Here is a 17,411-nt window from a genome sequence, read left to right on the forward strand (position 1 = left end):
AGCCAGAAGGTTCATTTTCCAGCAGCTGCTGTTAGGCCTGGCTTTAAGCTGAGATCACGGCCCCTTCCCCTGTTCCCACCCGCTCCGGCTCTGCGGCTGCAGCAGGCGGGGCACGAGCTCCCTCTACCGTGAGAATTAAGTTAAGCAAAGCAAATAAACCACGCTTAAGGGAAGCTGACAAGCAGGGGAACTTCGGTTCCTAGGGGAGAGGAGTGCTTACAGAGCAGAAACTGAGATGTTATAGAACACACGCAAAGCCCCCAAATATTCCTCCAGAACGTTGAAGCTGAGTACAACTACAGAGACAGTGCCTGAGCCAAGTTTTGTTCAACAGCAGGTTAAAGAAAATCTTGTCATCCCCATGAAATCCATCAATCTTAAGCCACGTACCTGGGAGAGGTTAAGAGGAGTTGCTTGTTTAGTTACAAAAGGAAATGCCGCTACCCAGGTGACAGGAGTCTGACAGGACAGGGCCCTGCTAGGTAGTTCCTACTGGTTTTTAAAACCAAAGTGTGCAAGACTCTTACTAAAAGCAGCAGCAGCAGCACATTGTTATCTTTATTGCCTGTGTAACACCTGCAGGAAGTGACAAGCAGAACACAGTATAAATCCATGCACAACAGATACAGAAATGTCTCTCGGAAATCTTTCAGAAGAAAAGGAGAACAGTTTGAAGGCTGATACCTCTCTAACCTCATGAGCTAGGTTTCCAATTTACAAACTCACTGTTTTTTTTTTTAAGCTGGTATTTGAAAATGGTATAGAAATGCTTCTTTACTTGATTACTAAGTGAACTATCTTATTTCACAATAAAAATATAGTTTAGTTCTATTAAATTTTCTTCTGAAAATAAGTTTCTATTTTTCTGCTATGACAATAAGTTACAATGTATCACAAATGTAGGCTTTCAGCAGATTTATAAATAAGCAGGAATTAAGTGTTCCACCTATAAGTTTAACTGAATTCAAGGCATTTAGTAAGAGAGAAACTGAAGGTGCATTTATAATCCAAACCCGATTTGTCAAGGTAAATACATATAACTGAAGTAGCTGTAATGGGATTTAATGCTGTGGTACTTGTATATAGGATAAGTATTCATGAATAATCTGTTCCTCTTCCTCCAGTGTTAAATCCAGATAATCCTCTTCATGTTCAGGAATATCCTCTAGGATTTCATTGACTGCATCGGTCTCCATGTCTTCATCTGTTGGTGAACTAGAAGAACCTTCCAATAAAAAGCAGCAGCAGTGAATTCACCTCTGAAAGCAGCTGATACTTTCTCTCTTTCACCAGCAGGACTGCTCTGCGAGTCTGTTACTGTAAGACTACCTCTTATTTAAAATTGCTCTGCAAAGGATATTGCAGGTTGGCCATTTTTTTTCCCTATTACTTAAAGCTGTAGGAAAGCCTTTAGTTGTACAACAGGGATCACTACAGCTCTGACAAATAATGGAAGAGAGAGAGAGTACGTGCAAGTTTCTTCTTTGCTAAATGGCAAGTATCAATTACAGTTCTATCACATAAGGGACATGAGAAAGGAGTATGTGGTCAGATCAGCTGGCTGTATAGCACAGATTTGGAATAAACCTCCTAGCAGTCAGAGCCCAGGTATTAACAAGCCGAAATACCATCATTATCAGTGGTAGGTCCAGGGCATATGCTCCAGCAATTTAGTCCTTGCTCTCTGAAAAGAGTACAGCCAGGGAGAGGTTGGTTTGTTTTTAAAGAGAACTGGTGTGAGTGAGTACAATGAGATGGGAGAAGGTAGGACTGCCTGTGGGCTAGAGGGGGCCCCGCGTTCCTCACTGGGGAAGTGAGGACACAGACAGCCAAGGCCTCCAGCCTTGTGTGCCAAAGCCACAGCCCCGCTCAGCAGCCGTGTCCTCTTAGCCCTTCCCAGGACACCTCTGAAGGTTACCCTTTCTTCTGGGCTGCATCCCTCGTACGCACTGCCTACAGCTGATACGTAGCCCTGACGGTCCTGTATACAGTGGTCACTGACTGCAGGGGTAATGGCTGCCTTTCCTGTAAACGTGTTACTAATAAAAGTAGTCCAGGACATTACTCAAGGCTCTCTACCAGTATTTAAGCAGAAATCGCTTAATCATTTTCATACAAAAGCCAGAAGACTGGCCTTCCCTCCTCCCTGCCTGCTGTATGCAACATTCTTACCTGCAGACTCAGTAGGCGAGTCTTTTGATGAAGCTGATTCTTCTGATGGACTGGACCCTTCTGGAGACACCTGCAGTGAAGCAGGAAGCACTCCCCCGTAATGCGCAAGGGTTTGGGAAGCTAAGTGGATGTTGCCTCTGAAGACCTTTAAAGCTTGCTCTGCCGACTCACGGCTGAAACCCATATACATCAGCTGCAGGAGGGGGGGGAAATAAATAAAAGAAATCTGGAGAAATCCAAGCTCATCGAGCACCAAGGTCTGACAGCAATCTGAGTCTGCATCTGACAGTCATTCCTCTTGCACAGAGGAAAGCGCTGCATGCCAGGAATTCCAGGACACTGACTCTGGTTTACTGGAACAGTTAACAACAGGGCAGTGACCTATTAAAGGAATGGGGATGTTGAGCAGAATCAAGAGCCTCTTGCTTAATATCAGACCAATTCTTTCTGTTTTCCAGAAGGCAACTTCAAAGCACTGCAGCATATCAGGAGGGTGCACGTGCCACTTACTTTCTCCTAGGCAATATAGTTTTCTTGCCTATCTGACATTAATTACGTAGCCACACTAACTACTGAAGAGCTTTTCAGACAGCCTATGATGAGAAATACGCATTCTAATTCTTTCCCTTGTGCACTGCAATGTTTAGAGACTTGAATTTCTCTTTTGCTGTCTTTTTGGGGATAGAGCATTAGAGTGCACATACTTCCCTCCGCATCCTTGCATGACAGGTTGGCATAATGGGCAGGAATTACAAATTACATTTCAGCCTGAGTGTGATTTCACGATGAAGATCATGGGTCAAAGAATATTTGTACAGCTTTACTTAAGGAAGATCTGGTGTGTTTGAAGGCATAGTTCAGAAACAAGACAACGAAATCCTAAGAAAGCAAGTGGTCTAACTTACTTGATCAATACTTTCCTGGGAAACCTGAAACTGGTCCATGGCCACAGGATCATCATCATCTTCCACCAATAACTCAGGATTGTCAAGAATAAACTACAATAAACCAGAGAGGGATCAGAATAGACCAACAGAGATATAATAGTCCTCGGCATAGAGCTGTATTTAGCCCAATAGCTGATATAAGCAAACCTCAGCCAACTTAAGTGATATCTGATTCATCGGGTCAGGAAGCAGAAGTTCAGTTATTACAGTTCAGAAAAGGTAGCGATGAACTAACAAATACAGACTACAGAAAATAAGAATCTGCTAAGCAATATATAAAAAAAGTAAACAATTTTTTTTTGTACAAAAGTACTACTCCTGAAAAATCACTTACCTTAAAGGCTTGGTCCAGGTTTCCTTCTGTATTACAAAGAGCTACTTTAGCAGCTCTCTCTGAATAGCCCATATGTTTCAAGGTATTTATGTCTTCCAGTCGCTGCCTTCTTTTAGCTCTCTCCTCCCTCCTTATCTGTGCCTTTTCCTGCAAGAACACAGCCATTACAAAGCTCACTCTGCCTGCAAATGCTTCAGCCTTCCCCAGTGCATATAGTTTCTTAGATTTACTTCTTCCGAGTTTGAATCTCTTGAGGAAAAGGGATTTTTTTTTTTTTTTTTTTAAATACAGACTGTGCTGCCAGACACTTGTTACTAAATAAAGTTGCATTTCCATGAGCTAGCACTGTTGCCATACTTCCGCTCTGCAGATCAGATCTTATGCTATCACAGCTATTACAGGCCCTGGGTGGTAAGTGACAAACCTGTTTGGCAGATGGGCCTGTAGACAAGACTTGCCAAGGACATACAGGCAGAACTGGGCATGTAGCCAAGGAGTTCTCTGTAGCCCTCCTCTCAGCCATTTGACTTTTTCATCCACATTTCCCTGTCTGAAGTCTGGAAGTGCCACCTCAGCTTACCAAACATAACTTCGGGCACGTCAGATCTGGACAACACTGTCTTCAATTCACTTTAGCACAAAAAAAATCCTTCTCCCCTCCTGGAACTTCCAAGCCCAAAGCCATAACACAGTGTAGCTTGACAGTTATCCTCACAGCACTTTATCGTGCAGCCTCTTGTCTTTCAGAGCAGCCAAGCTCAGGAATGACAGCTTGATGACGGTGTTTTTATTCCCATACGGAGCACTGCTGAGTAGCAAACACTGGTGCAAAGTCTTCCTATGTGCCTCTGTGGTACAACCACGGGTCTTTGGCTCTCTCATCCCATCTGTTTTGGGACAGAGCTTCCCTCGTCGTATTAAGTTTTGGTTCTAAACTTGTGGCAACAGATGTCAAACTGTCAGTTACACTAACAGGGCCAAAGCAGGATAATCAAAATCCTTAATTTAGCACCATGTTGCACTAGTCACACAAAACATGATCTTACAGACGCCCCAACTAATAAGATCCTTGATTTAATACTTTCACTGCACCATACCTCTCTCCTGTTGGTGATAAGATTGGCAGCATGCTCCACATTCCCATGGCATGCACGCAGGGCAAGGCGAGCTTCCTGTTCGGAGAATCCCAGGAGTGACAGGCGATCAACTTTATCAGGATCTATGGACAGCTCTTCATATAAGCGAGATGCCTGTACACAGAAAGAACAAAATGATGCTACTTACACTGTTGCTAACATACAAACAAAAAAAAGTCTCCTCGTTTTTCTAAGCAAGCAAAGAACAGGTGCAAGACAAAGCCCAAACACAGGAGCTAGTGTGAATGACTCCAAAGTTTCACCTAATGGTGTCTTACCTTCTGAATATACTCAGCAGCCTCCTTTTCTCTGCCACTGTGATAGTGTCCAATCCCTTGAAGGAGGTAAAGCCGTAGAAATAAAACCTTCTCACGACCATAGCTTCCCTAAGAAATTGTTTAAACAAGGGGTAAGCACATGGGTAGAAGCATGTATCAATAGAACACATCACACATTTAAAGATGACAGTCTTTAATACATGACACTTCATGTGCAGAGGAAATATCTAAAGCACCGATGTCTGTGCATATAAACACACGTTTGCCATGACCTTTTTGCCAAATCCAATGCTTTCACTATGCTGACAATTACACAACTAGATTACAGGCTAAGGAGACACGAGAACACTTTAAACTTTTAATGGTCAGTCTTGTAATACCTGAACAATAACTGAACACATATTAAAAAAAAGCCACCCTAATTAAATCAAAACCAGCATACTTTGATATCAATAAGTCTTTCATGGTTCTCCCCGTAGCACCTCTGGAAGCACCTATGTGCTGTGGACAGCTTTTTCTCTGCATCATCCAGGCAGTCCAGCTGCTCCAGGCGGAAGTAGCACCACACTATATCCAGCTGCAGTACTGCATAATTATCAACGGTATTCAGCAGTTCTGTGCTACACTCACTGGAAAACAAAACAATTTTATTTTCTGGAGGGGGTTGTTTATTTTTTCCTCACACACTTTAACACTGACGAAACAACAGGCAAGAAGTATGCATACTCACGTTTAAGAAAGCACATGCTCCCTATTTGAGGTCGCAAACTGATGTTAGTGGAACTTTAATAAAGCTCTGATCTCCCATCACATTGACTAATAAACAGGACGCTAATGATAACACTACATCTCAAAGAATTACCGGAACAAAATGAGTTGTGACTACTATTTACAACAGCATCTGTGTTCAGTTCTGGGCCCCTCACCACAAGATAGACATTGAGGTGCTGGAGCGAGTTCAGAGAAGGGCAACAAAGGTGGTGAAGGCTCTGGAGCACAAATCTGTTGGGGAACGGCTGAGGGAGCTGGGGGTGTTTAGTCTGGAGAAGAAGAGGCTGAGGGGAGACCTGATCGCTCTCTACAACTACCTGAAAGGATGTTATAGTGAAGTTGGGGTTGGCCTCTTCTCCCAAGTAACAAGCAACAGAACAAGAGGAAACAGCCTCAAGTTGTGCCAGGGGAGGTATAGATTGGATATTGGGAAGAATTTCTTCAACGAAAGGGTTGTCAGGCATTGGAACAGGCTGGGTCAGGGAAGTGGCTGAGTCACCATCCCTGGAGGTATTTAAAAGACATGTAGATGTGGCACTTATGGACATGGTTTAGTGGTGGACATGGCAGTGTTAGGCTAACAGTTGGATTCAGATGATCTCTTAGGTTAGACAATAGGAGGCATTTCTTCACAGAAAGGGTCGTTAGGCATTGCAATGGGCTGCCCAGGGAGGTGGTGGAGTCACCATCCCTGGAGGTGTTTAAGAAAAGACTGGACATGGCACTTAGTGCCATGGTCCAGTTGACATGGTGGTGTTAGGGCAAAGGTTGGACTTGATGATCTCAGAGGTCTCTTCCAACCTAACTGATTCTGTAAAGGTCTTTTCCAATCTAAACAATTCTATGATTCTATGATCTCTTTAAAAGCAGAATGGAATTAAACCCCGTGTAATATCTGAGAGGACAGAGAAACTCTCTTCCTTAGTGCACATGAACATGCCGAGTTCTGTGCCAGTCTCCTTTTACATACACACAGATGAGAAACAGATGGGGACAATATTACTTCTGGGGATCTCAAAAGAGCCATTTAGGGCTCTGACTGCTGGCGGGGAACTAGTTTATTTGCAGAAACCCTGGTATGGTTACTGACCTCAGCTATCTGCTCCACCTTTTATAAGAAATCATTACTTCCCAGGAGCAATTGCAAACGAGTATCCGTAACTGTCTCTCAAGCTAATGCAATTTATAACCTAGTACATGAATTTTGACAGTTTCTGTTTATGTTGATATGAAAGATTAAATTGCCTGGTGGCAGTATCTGTTTCAGCTGTTCTACGTGAAGCCACCTGCCACTGCAAGTCAGAGCCTTCGTCTGCTGTTTCCCATCTGCAGAGGGGGCGTGAAGCAATCCTGGGCAAAACAGGCCCCAACTGATATGCACAGGTAAAGCTAATGCTGTTCCTGTGTTTAGTTGACAGTAAAGGAAAGAGAGACACAAGGACTCAAAAAGGTTCTTACCAGAAGTGTTTGTCAGCATCCAACAAATACGGCAGTGCTATTTCATATTCTTTCTTCTTCATTAATGCTCTGCCCTTCTCATGATAACCCATTGCCAGCATAAGTGCCTAGAAAAACAGATTGAGACTTTTTGCATCTCCCCAACTCACTTATATAACTAAAAAGAAATATCTAGGTAATCCATTACAGCCCTTGTTCTTCCTAGAAAAACATCATTCTATCAGCTCTGTAAGAGCAGTAGTATTTTACATCGCTTCATACATTTCTCCCATCTGCTAATGTTAATGTTAGATATTGTCTAATTAAAAGCAATGAATGTTACTGACACATGCAACATTGCATCAAGTTTATTTTAAGAATGCAACCATAGACAGATTTTCAATGATGAGTGACAAAATGCTAAGCATTTTTCTAGGTGCTACACCTCCTAACAGCATCAAATTTGTTTTGCTTTGCTATTACAACTATCTTGTAAAACCTAACGATTCACCTCCTGCAAAACCTCAGAACTGAAAATTAAATTTTGAATGTGACAGGAAAACAGTCTAGTTCCTGCAGCATGACAAACAGAAATGTAAGTAGTATTTCTGGATAGAAACAACCTGCAATATTTCCTCTCACCCACGTTCAATACTGACGAAATCTTGTGCACCTGAATATCTGATGCTTTAACTCTTCAAGTGAATTACTACTTTCAGCACTTCATCAGAACAGCATGCATTGTGAGAATGGACAGTCGTTATTCCAATCATCCAGAAACTTCAGATGATGCAGAAAACATGGTATGTCTCGGAAGAGGCTACAGCAGCAGTTAGCACACGTTGAGGCCTGCTCATTTATCTCATTTCTTCCCAATGTTGTTTTTTTTTTTTTTTTACTGGGTGTAATTCCAAGTATTTGTAAACAGAAAATCCAGCAATCTTAAAAGAGAGCATCTATCACTATTCTTCCGCTTCAGCGGCCAACATCAGGTGTGTCACTCCTAATGTAATTCAATGAGTGCACCCAACCAAAGATATTTTCAGTTGAGAAAGTGGAACTTACTTGAATGGTGAAGAAAGTTAAGTTTGAGAGGGGTCACAGTGCAAAAGATCTCAAAACTATTTTAAGAGAGTCCAATTTTGAGAGACTTGTCAAGTTTCCAACTGAAACGATGGCATAACAAACAAGTTATTTTCATGTCATTTTAGGGCACCCAAAATTTAAAATAGGTGCTAGGATGTAACAAAGTTAAAGCTGATCTTAAACCACAAAAATAAGATATGGACCAGACAGGGGTCGGTGCAAGATTAGACCTGCAATTAGATCAGCAGCCAGAGGTCTGTCTCCAGATGACTGAAGTATTCCCAACTGTAGAGTTCTACTTCAATTTTATTTCAAAATTACTTCTATTCAGCAAACATCTAGTGGGCCCAGGGTCACATCCCCCAAAAGTCTGACTGTATTTCAATCCTGTATTTGAAATGCTTCACAAATGAAGCTTTAAAAAGCTATCTTAGTAGCTCTAAGATAATTTCACCTACTTTTTTAGCTTGAGGAGGAATCTTGATTGACCTTCCAGTTTGATTAGCTATATCTAGGTACGGAACAGAATCTGGATCCAAGTACTCCTCTGAAAGACAAGAAAAAGCAGTTTAAATTTTAAGTACCACCTTCAGAGTAACTCTGCTGTCATATGATTATGTCAGTAAGTACATCATTAAACAAAAAAGCAAACAAACAACAACAAAAAAATCAGAATTATATATAAAGGCTGCATGTGTATTTTTTTGGATATACCTACCAACAATGGCCCTGATCAGGCAAGCATGAGGAACTTTTAGAAAGGTCACTAAGGAAAAGGCCTTGTGCAACCAGAAATTTAGACATAGTGTTAAAAGTTACATGAATTGTAAATAATTTTTTGCAGAAGACAAAACACCTACATTTTACGTGATACAACTTTTGAAATGATTTATCAAATAAAGCATAGAATATAAAAACCCCACAACTGAGCACAGTTGATAAAACTGAAAAAAAAATACAGCTCAGTATTTTCCTTTCCCCACATCTTTAGCGCTTATAACCAAACTATCAATTTTGTTTTCACTTCCACCTGATTTAAAATGAAGAGATGCTTTTCTTGTAAACAAAAGCCAGTTAAGCAGTAGTTCGCTGAGATTAAAAGCTTCTGCTCTGCAATTTTTCTCAGATGAAACAAAAGAGTTGTTAAATCCTTTCTACGCTTCACACCGTTTCACACAGAACCTTCAGCCTGTGAGCCCATTATGGACTCTGCTCTATACTCCGGCATTGTGCTATAATTGACAGTTCGTGGTAAATACCTTAAAGAGGCCCTATACAGGATTCAAGGGTTGGGGTCTAAATTGCCCCTTAAGTCCATAAATGGAATTACTTCTTTCATTTGTTCAAAATCTGATATTATAGTAAGAAACAGGCTGTCACTGACTATTAAAAGAAGGTCTGTTCAGGTATTTTTGCATTTGGTTGGAATTCATTACATACTCAATTTCACGATTTCTTGTTTGTGGATTTTTGAAACAATAAAATAGAGAAGTGATTTAAACACACCATCTAGTAATGCAATTCACAAACGCAACCTGATTTTGAAAAATTATCATTGTTAAATTGACTATATCCCTTTAACTTAATCCACAGCTGCCAGCAATCAACATCAAATGCAATGAGAACAGAACAGCCACGTTACAGATGGGAACAAGTGAGCTGTTCTGCACAATGAAACCATGGTTACGTACAGCCGTATCCAAGGTAAGCTACAAAAAAAGTGTTTAATGACTTATAATACATTATTCCACTGTGCTTATGTCTACAAAAAATTTAAAGCCTGTTCTCAAGAGTCATCAGTCCCTTAACTGTCAAGTAGCAATTAAATAATAATTGATTCGTATTACATCCTTCTCAAAATGCCAAATGTTTTCTGGCATTCTAGTTGTGTAAGAAGGATTAGAGTAGAAAAGGAAGTTTTAGTCAACTTAAAATCCAGTTCTCAAGTAGGCAGAAACCTAGAAAAGGATAAACTGAAATCCAGCCGCGGTACAGGCACTCTTCTACGTTGAAAGTCCATGAGAAGATAATTTTTGATGTGCAAGAATTAACAAACACTCATCTCCCCTCCATCCACAAAAAGCCCCAACAATGCCCCTTACCTCTCTCTGCTAGAATTTCCAAACCCTTCTTAGTTCTTTGCATCTTGTCATTTATTTCTTTTTCTTTCTTGCATTGAAGTTCTTCTTCCTGAACTTTTCTTTTAGTTTCCTCATCACTCTGCTCCAGTTGAAGTACCATCACTTTTGCGTTGTGCGTTACACCCTGGTCTTCAAGGGTTTTGCCTGCAAAACAGAGTATGACGAATATAATCCAAATACTCTGTTTGTGAAGAGAGACCATTTTACACCGTACTGCCACTGAGGCGGCGTGGGAACACCACCCACAAACAAAACAATGTAAACAGTCCTCTGCCTTATTCGTACTGTACTGAAGAACTACAGTAATTACTAAACTCAAGAACTCAATCAAAACCCCTGCCAATTACTGACACACTCAGCAGAAACCCAGAAATCAGAATCAGACTTGCATCTTAAAAGTGCTTTTTAGATAACTGGTATGTTTCTATTTCAGTTTTTTGATCTTCAGGCAAAAACTGGAATAAGACCATGTCCAGGATCATACACCACAACAGTAACAGGACAGAGGAATTGAGAACAGAATCCAACTTCCTATTGTCTGTTCCACGGCTCTAATTCTGACATATTCCAAGCAATATAAATATGTCAGATGCTTAGGCCATCAATAAAGAGAAAGCTGTTGTCATCACTTCCCACAACATCTGACAAGTTGAACATGTGCAAAGCATTACAAAAAGTTTTTGAACGTGATGTTATAGAACATGTTTTTTGAGGAAATTTAGGGTTTCTCTTAAATGTGCATTTTCTGTGTTTTGACACTTGAAAAACGGATTTTCAACATTTATTACGGGATTCCTGTAATTGCCTAGTTCTATCTGAGAATTTAAATCATTATAATTTATTACATTTCCTGTAGAGCAGAACCTGACAAATACAACTGCTATTCCTTGGGGATTTCTGAAATTAACAGAGTTGCAAGGAATTTTTCTTCTAAGAATCAGTAAACTAGAAAATGATCATAAAAGTATACTCAAATACAGATACATACCCAGGTCAAGCTGCTTCTTATTTATGATTATTTTGATAGCATTTTCTTTTAATGCATGCTCCTGTGCTATCCTGTGAAATAAATCATTTAATACATGAATATAAATTCGTAAGGCTATACAACATTTTTGTGAAGACTAGTTACAAAAATGACTATGCTCTTAACTGGCATAAAACTTTTGCTCTAAAAGTTGGCTAGAAGTAAAATAACATCATCAGAAAGCTTTGTATACCATATAGGGAAAATCTGGGATACAGAAAGGGAAAAAGCAAAACAGACAGAACAGAATCTGATTTTATTAGGCTTAAAAAAACACAAAAGGAAAAGAAGGGTAATGTTCACTGTTCCAAAGACCTGCCTAGTTACAGACGTGGAACACTGATCACTAGTACCTTCTCAGGTACTTGCTGGGGATTTACAGAGAACTGCCTTCTTCCACAGTTGCAACTTTCATGTTTTCTACCTGTTAAACCACAGCTCCTTACATGAAGAACTGCCCTACAGGGCCACTGGACATCCTATTCAGACATACCGAGCAGACATACACGATAAGAAAAAGTGTAAATCGAACAAATAGCGCTCTGTTTGTCCTTTTTTTTTTTTTTTTGAAGTACTGTATGACAGCATGCTATCTCATCAGAGAAGAACCAAGGGTGATTACACTTACTGTGATCTGAGCTCCTTGCCTGTGATGAACAGGTTTGTTTCCAGTGGGATTTTTCTGCTCTGTGGTAATTATATCGGGTGAGGGAAAGGAGGAGGGAGGGAAAAAAGGATGATGTCAAGATACGTTGGACATTTTCTTAATTAATCGTTTTACAACAACTACAATTTCTTTTTCAAATAATAATCATGTTAACAGGGTTATGGTTGGGCATACATATCAGTAATTTCCAGGTAGGAAGTCTTGTACTTGCTATATAGTGCTAAAAATATGCATTATAACAGCAGAAGATTCAGAATTAGATAAATCTAAATTCAGAACCAAACAATTTAAACTAATTTAATTATACATTTCCAATCTTAACTCATTGTAATTATGCCACTCACCTGCAACTGGCGAAGTTATGATTACTTCCTATTAGCACCTCTGGTCTCGGATTAGATAAACTGGAATTTTAAATTAATTAATTCCCCTATGCCCAGTAGCATTATAAAGAAGAATTATGAAACTATTTGTTTGCTTTATCTGCACGGCAATCACTTAACACCCTCTCCTCTTTAGCCCATCATATGCCCTGGTAATTATTTTTCACTATAGGAGAGAGAACAATTGTGATTGTGTGTTGTGGTTTTGCAAGTATTCAGCAAAAAAGAAAAAAAATCCTTCTGAAATATACATTATCATCCAAGATCTTCTTCAGAAAAAACAACCAAAAAAACCCAAAAAACCAACATTGCCCTTTTCTGGAGTGAACATTCACTTCTGTTGCTGACGAGATAACTACAATCTTTAAGTGCCCCTAAATAAAGAAGCTCTCTTTCACTGTTATCAGAGTGGATGAAGACACACAGCATTGGGGAAGATGCAGTTCCTGCACAAGATCAAAACTAGGAAGTCATTGGAGATAGTTGTGCTCGCTAGAGACTGTTTTTAAGAGGGGAACATTCCCAGTTAAGAGGCTTTGTGTTGCTAAGAACCTAAGCCAGGTCCTGCTCTCTGTCCTGTGACCAACCTGCACAGCACACTTCACATCCCTATGGCTGAATCCTCTCAACCTTCAGAGCAGCTGTGTCCAAAGCACCATTTGAGATCTGTCCCTGGCCCGTGTCAGCCCTCACTGTGCCTGGGCATTGCTTGGCAGGATACCAGGTGGCCTGGGCTAAACTCTATTGGAGCCATTGCTAACCACTTGACAGTATGGATGTCCATCAAACAGTGGCTAGCCTGTCCCTCACCGCTGTTTAGCTGACTAGGGTAGATACAAACACAGAATTTGGTATGGTGACCAGTCTGACACTGATTTAATTGGATTCACCTCATTATTCTGGCTTATTTTATGCATGAAATTAGAGGCTGAAGCCTGGCTTTAAAAGGGCAAGACTTAATTCACGTCTATCTTTGTAAAGCTTTTAGGAGCCTGGCTTAGAACAGATGAGTACCATCACAATAGAAAATCCTGCTTCTCGTTTCCAAGTTCAAATACTGGACATATCTATTTTAAAGTTACCTGCCTGGGCTGGAATAGTTACATGAGGACAATGTCACCACTGTAAGAATATTGCCACATGCCACAGTTAAAAGCTACAGGAGTTCTTTTCAATGTCATCAGACATACATGGCCAAAGATGACACCAAGTTCAAGTTGCTTACTGCACTTAAAGGGATTTTTTTTTTTTTTAAATTAAAGCTGTCATTTAAACAAAAGCTGTGGTAATACAGTGATATTAATATGCTAATTCAACTTTAGGTATTCTACAGCTGAAAAAAATGCATCTGCTCTTTACGGCTAATATGAACAGTTATGTCAGAAGGAATCAAACTGAACTAGACTGACACTGAAATCTAATTTAATTTTCTTAATTGAAAGGTAATTTCTCATTAAATCCTAAAGGGAAGACAATTACTGATCTCACAATATTATATTCCTTTGCCATGATATTCCCACACACTTGGGAAACTGAAATATACCTACATAATTCCCCCTCTCCCCATATTTTAGATACCTAACATAGATCTCTCATATGAAACACCTGAAAAAGTTGAAGAAGTGAAAATATTTCCATTAGGTACATATCTAGAACTCAAAAGGCCAAAGTAAAGCTACTTATTCTGACTTTTCTAAAATGTCACTTACTTTTCTACGAGGCAGATATATATCAAGTCTCGCAATCCCAGTCACTTTAAAATTTTCATTTCCTGTTCCACGCTCAATTGCTTTACATCGTATTTCTTCAAGCATATTCTCTGTATCATTCTCATTGATATTCAGCTTGGATGAATATTTTTGTACAAGCTCCTAAGAACACAGCAAGAAAAACTGGGAAAATGCACGAGCAGTAGGACATGGAAGACGCATGACATCAACTCAGAGAGAATATTTACCTTCAATTCTTTACCAGCTTCTTTTTTTTCATTTGTATAAGGTGGTTTCCATAGCTGAATTTTGTCCTCTCTTAAGCAACTTGTCAGTTTTGCTATTAAATACTTCTTTTGTGCCATTCTTTTAAAACACAAGCATAATTGGAAGGGAAAAGAAAGAAAAATAATCAATCTTTTAATATAGCTTTCCTTTAAGACATTGTACTTTTTCAAGAAGTCGAAGTCACATTTCAGAATTTTGCAAGAAAAATTGAGTATAAAATGCATTCCATGCATTTTCGTGGGGAGGGGAAGCTGAGTCCAAACTATTATAAAAAAATTGGAAAAAAAAATTGAAAAGGAGGTGAAACCTGGATTGGAGTAGGGATAATTCAGAAGCCTTCTCCCATTTCAAGACAAATTAAACCTCTTCCTAACCCCTCATGTGAGCTGGAATTGCAGAAGGTGTCAATTCATCAAAATCCACGATGCAATTATTCTGCCCTGCTCTGGACAGGGCTGTGCAATCTATGCCCCTCCTCTAAAACATGTCCTTGCTGTACCTCTGCCTTCCTGCTTCTCCCCCTTCCCTGCTTTAACAGCCTTTCTACACCACTGGATGGTTGAACATGAATTATGGCTCTCTTTAGGAGAACAGAAAAGAAGTGTCAGGATGGAACATCTCAGAACCATGAGCACGACCATGAGAAGTCCGTAAGGTCAAGCTCCCAGCCCTCCAGCAAAGTGCGATCAGCTAGAGCGCAAAGAGATAAAAGCAGACAATGATCTACGCCTCCCCTCCCCAATCTCAACCATTTGTCAAGCAAACAAGTTTAATAGTATCATAAAATGGTATTGTAAAATTCTGGTTTCACAAAGATGGGATAGCCGGGTGTGACTTTTCCTAGTCCGAGAGATGCTCTTCCCAGTGTAAAGCTAGAACAGGCACACAAGGCACAGGCAACATAAAGTGCAGAGGTGGAGATCAGAGATGAAGCGTACTGTAAATCTGCACCAGGCATTAAAGTACCCATCACTGGGGAGAAGATGACAGTGAGCTGAACAAAGCAGCTCCCTGGCTCACAGGTAAAAATAATTCAGGCTGAATTCATCATCACAAGTTACTCTTATTCAGCTCAGAGAAAGCGGTTACCTCTGAGAGTGAATCGGCATGTCCCTGAAAAAAACCCCAAGAAACCAGGGAAGGCGGACAGAGGGCAAGGAAAGGTAGGTACAGTGATCTCAACAAAATAAAAAACAAACAAAAAAAATCTATGTGCATGGGAGACTTTTGGCTCTCAGACACTGGGAATCATATGGAAGATGTCCTTTAATTTATACAGAAAAGCATTTAAAACGTTGGCACATATGCACTAAGGTTGGCATTGAAATTTGATCAGTTTCACTTTTCCTTTCAGAGTGAGTTCATTTTCTCATTCTTGTTTATACATAGCTCTCGGGAGAAAAGGGACAGAAAAGAAGAATCAAACATTTTCATCCATTCTTCCAGTTTCAAAGACTGTACCTTGCTCAGAAAAACACTATCTGAGAGCAAAAAACCAGAGGCAACCAACCAATGTGTGCTAAGTCTACTGGTTAACTTTACCTCAACCCCAGCTGTAGCAAGCTATGAAGAATCTTTGAACACTGCAAAGATAAGAGTCTCTTCTAAAGAGGAGTCAGAAGGATTAACTGAGTAAGCGGATGGTTTAACAATCCTTCCTGTTTGATTGCTATAATTTGCATAGTGTCTATCCAAATTAGGAGAGACAACCATGCATTCTTTTTCTTGCTGGGATGATGATGTTGTTATTATTATTTTAGGGCCAAGGCAAAACACAGCATTTACAAAGCAGAAAGCACAAACACGCTAAATTTTCAAGGGCATGCATTGATTTATTAACACAGCTTTCCCCTTTTCCAAAACATGTCTGGCAATTCTCATGAACAACCTGTAACCGTCATTTTCCCACTTCTAGGTTATGCTGAAGAACCACTTTATAGCTATAATTCTACTTAACATTAATTTAAGAAACAAAAAAGGTATCCATGGCTTTGGGGTACCTAGATAAAGTCTAAAATTGCAATCTACACTTAAAACTATGAATTTTAAATACAAGTGGCATTAATAAACTGCTCATTCATCTTTTTATCAATACTGTTCTATAGTTTTATAAGTTTGTGATTTCTTACTAAGCTATTAAAACAGAAACCACCACTGGAGTCTCCAATCAAACTTACTCTTTCTAATCCTCTTAAAAAAAAAAAAAAAGAAATTTTGCTTTCATAAACGCTATCATTTTATATGTAACACTTCTAACATTTATCAGAAATTCTGTCTCACCATAATTGAATTGCAAGAGAATCCTTAGCAAAAACATTTGTGACTTACTTTTCCATCAGCCAACACCACAATTTCACTTTCGATAAGAGTTTAACGGGATTATCTCAAAACTAATTTGAGCAACCAATCAGGGGTATTTCCCAAGGGCCATTTTGAATAAAAGACTGAGCTTTTGTAACTAAACTGTCATCCTCTAAAGCCCGTTAATTTTATATATGACATAAAAGAAAACAATTACAGAAATAAGGTTCAAAAGCTGAATTTTTGATGGAAGGAACAGAGGATTCTCATCATGGTTTACTAATAAAACACTACGTATTAATTTTTTCCTAAAGACGAGGAGGAAAGCTACTTGGCACAACTACGATACCTCCCTCCATGGCTAAAGGAGGGGTAAGAGTCTCAAGCAGCATCATGTGCAAAACCACAAGGCAGAAGCTCAATGAAAGGATGGAAACCCAAACACTGCCAGTCCCAGCCCGGGGTCCTGGGGTGTCCTTAGGCCTCCCCAAGTGCACATCCAGTCTCTCCCCTGCCACGACAGCACCGAGACCACAAGTCACCGGTATCATCTGGGAACCAGAAGCAAGGCCACGAAGTCGCCGCCCTTTCTAGGCACCTCCAAAACACGGCGGCCGGGGAGCATTCAGGCAACCACAGCAGGAGCCTCCCACGGCGGCAGCGAAGCCGATGCAACCAGCCCCCGCTTCTGAGCGGGCAACAGCAAAGCGGGAAGCGGCCAGGCCGAGCAGGCA

General features: G+C 40.1%; 1 protein-coding gene across 3 annotated transcripts; it reads right to left on the minus strand.

Annotated features, from left to right (window-relative positions):
* Positions 1-540: 540 nt before the first annotated feature.
* On the minus strand, positions 541-14,456 carry NUB1 (negative regulator of ubiquitin-like proteins 1). Of its 3 annotated transcripts, none has more exons than XM_009702559.1 (15): positions 14,337-14,453; positions 14,097-14,250; positions 13,362-13,375; positions 11,958-12,016; positions 11,291-11,361; positions 10,264-10,446; positions 8,620-8,708; positions 7,097-7,203; positions 5,310-5,496; positions 4,868-4,975; positions 4,551-4,703; positions 3,496-3,600; positions 3,078-3,170; positions 2,173-2,365; positions 541-1,225 (listed from the first exon to the last, which is right to left on the minus strand). In XM_009702559.1, exons 1-15 carry the CDS (start codon positions 14,451-14,453, stop codon positions 1,062-1,064), a joined length of 1,797 nt encoding a protein of 598 aa, XP_009700861.1. In that variant the 3' UTR covers positions 541-1,061. The 3 variants fall into 3 exon arrangements, with proteins under 3 accessions (XP_009700861.1, XP_009700859.1, XP_009700860.1); XM_009702557.1 differs by having other exon boundaries at positions 3,454-3,600; XM_009702558.1 differs by lacking the exon at positions 13,362-13,375 and having other exon boundaries at positions 3,454-3,600; positions 14,089-14,250; positions 14,337-14,456.
* Between the last annotated feature and the right edge of the window lie 2,955 nt (positions 14,457-17,411).

Source organism: Cariama cristata, unplaced genomic scaffold (genome assembly GCF_000690535.1).
Source record: "Cariama cristata isolate BGI_N322 unplaced genomic scaffold, ASM69053v1 scaffold21166, whole genome shotgun sequence".
Taxonomy (NCBI): Eukaryota; Metazoa; Chordata; class Aves; order Cariamiformes; family Cariamidae; genus Cariama; species Cariama cristata.

Bases quoted from the DNA above. Each gene is read 5' to 3' on its own strand.
- NUB1 (XM_009702557.1), bottom strand. From the start codon at position 14,453: ATGGCACAAAAGAAGTATTTAATAGCAAAACTGACAAGTTGCTTAAGA. The intron at 7,204-8,619 runs GTAGGTGAAATT...CTGTTTTTCTAG, and splicing joins TTCCTCCTCAAGCTAAAAAA to GCACTTATGCTGGCAATGGG. The intron at 4,976-5,309 runs GTATGCTGGTTT...ACAATTTCTTAG, and splicing joins AAAGACTTATTGATATCAAA to GGAAGCTATGGTCGTGAGAA.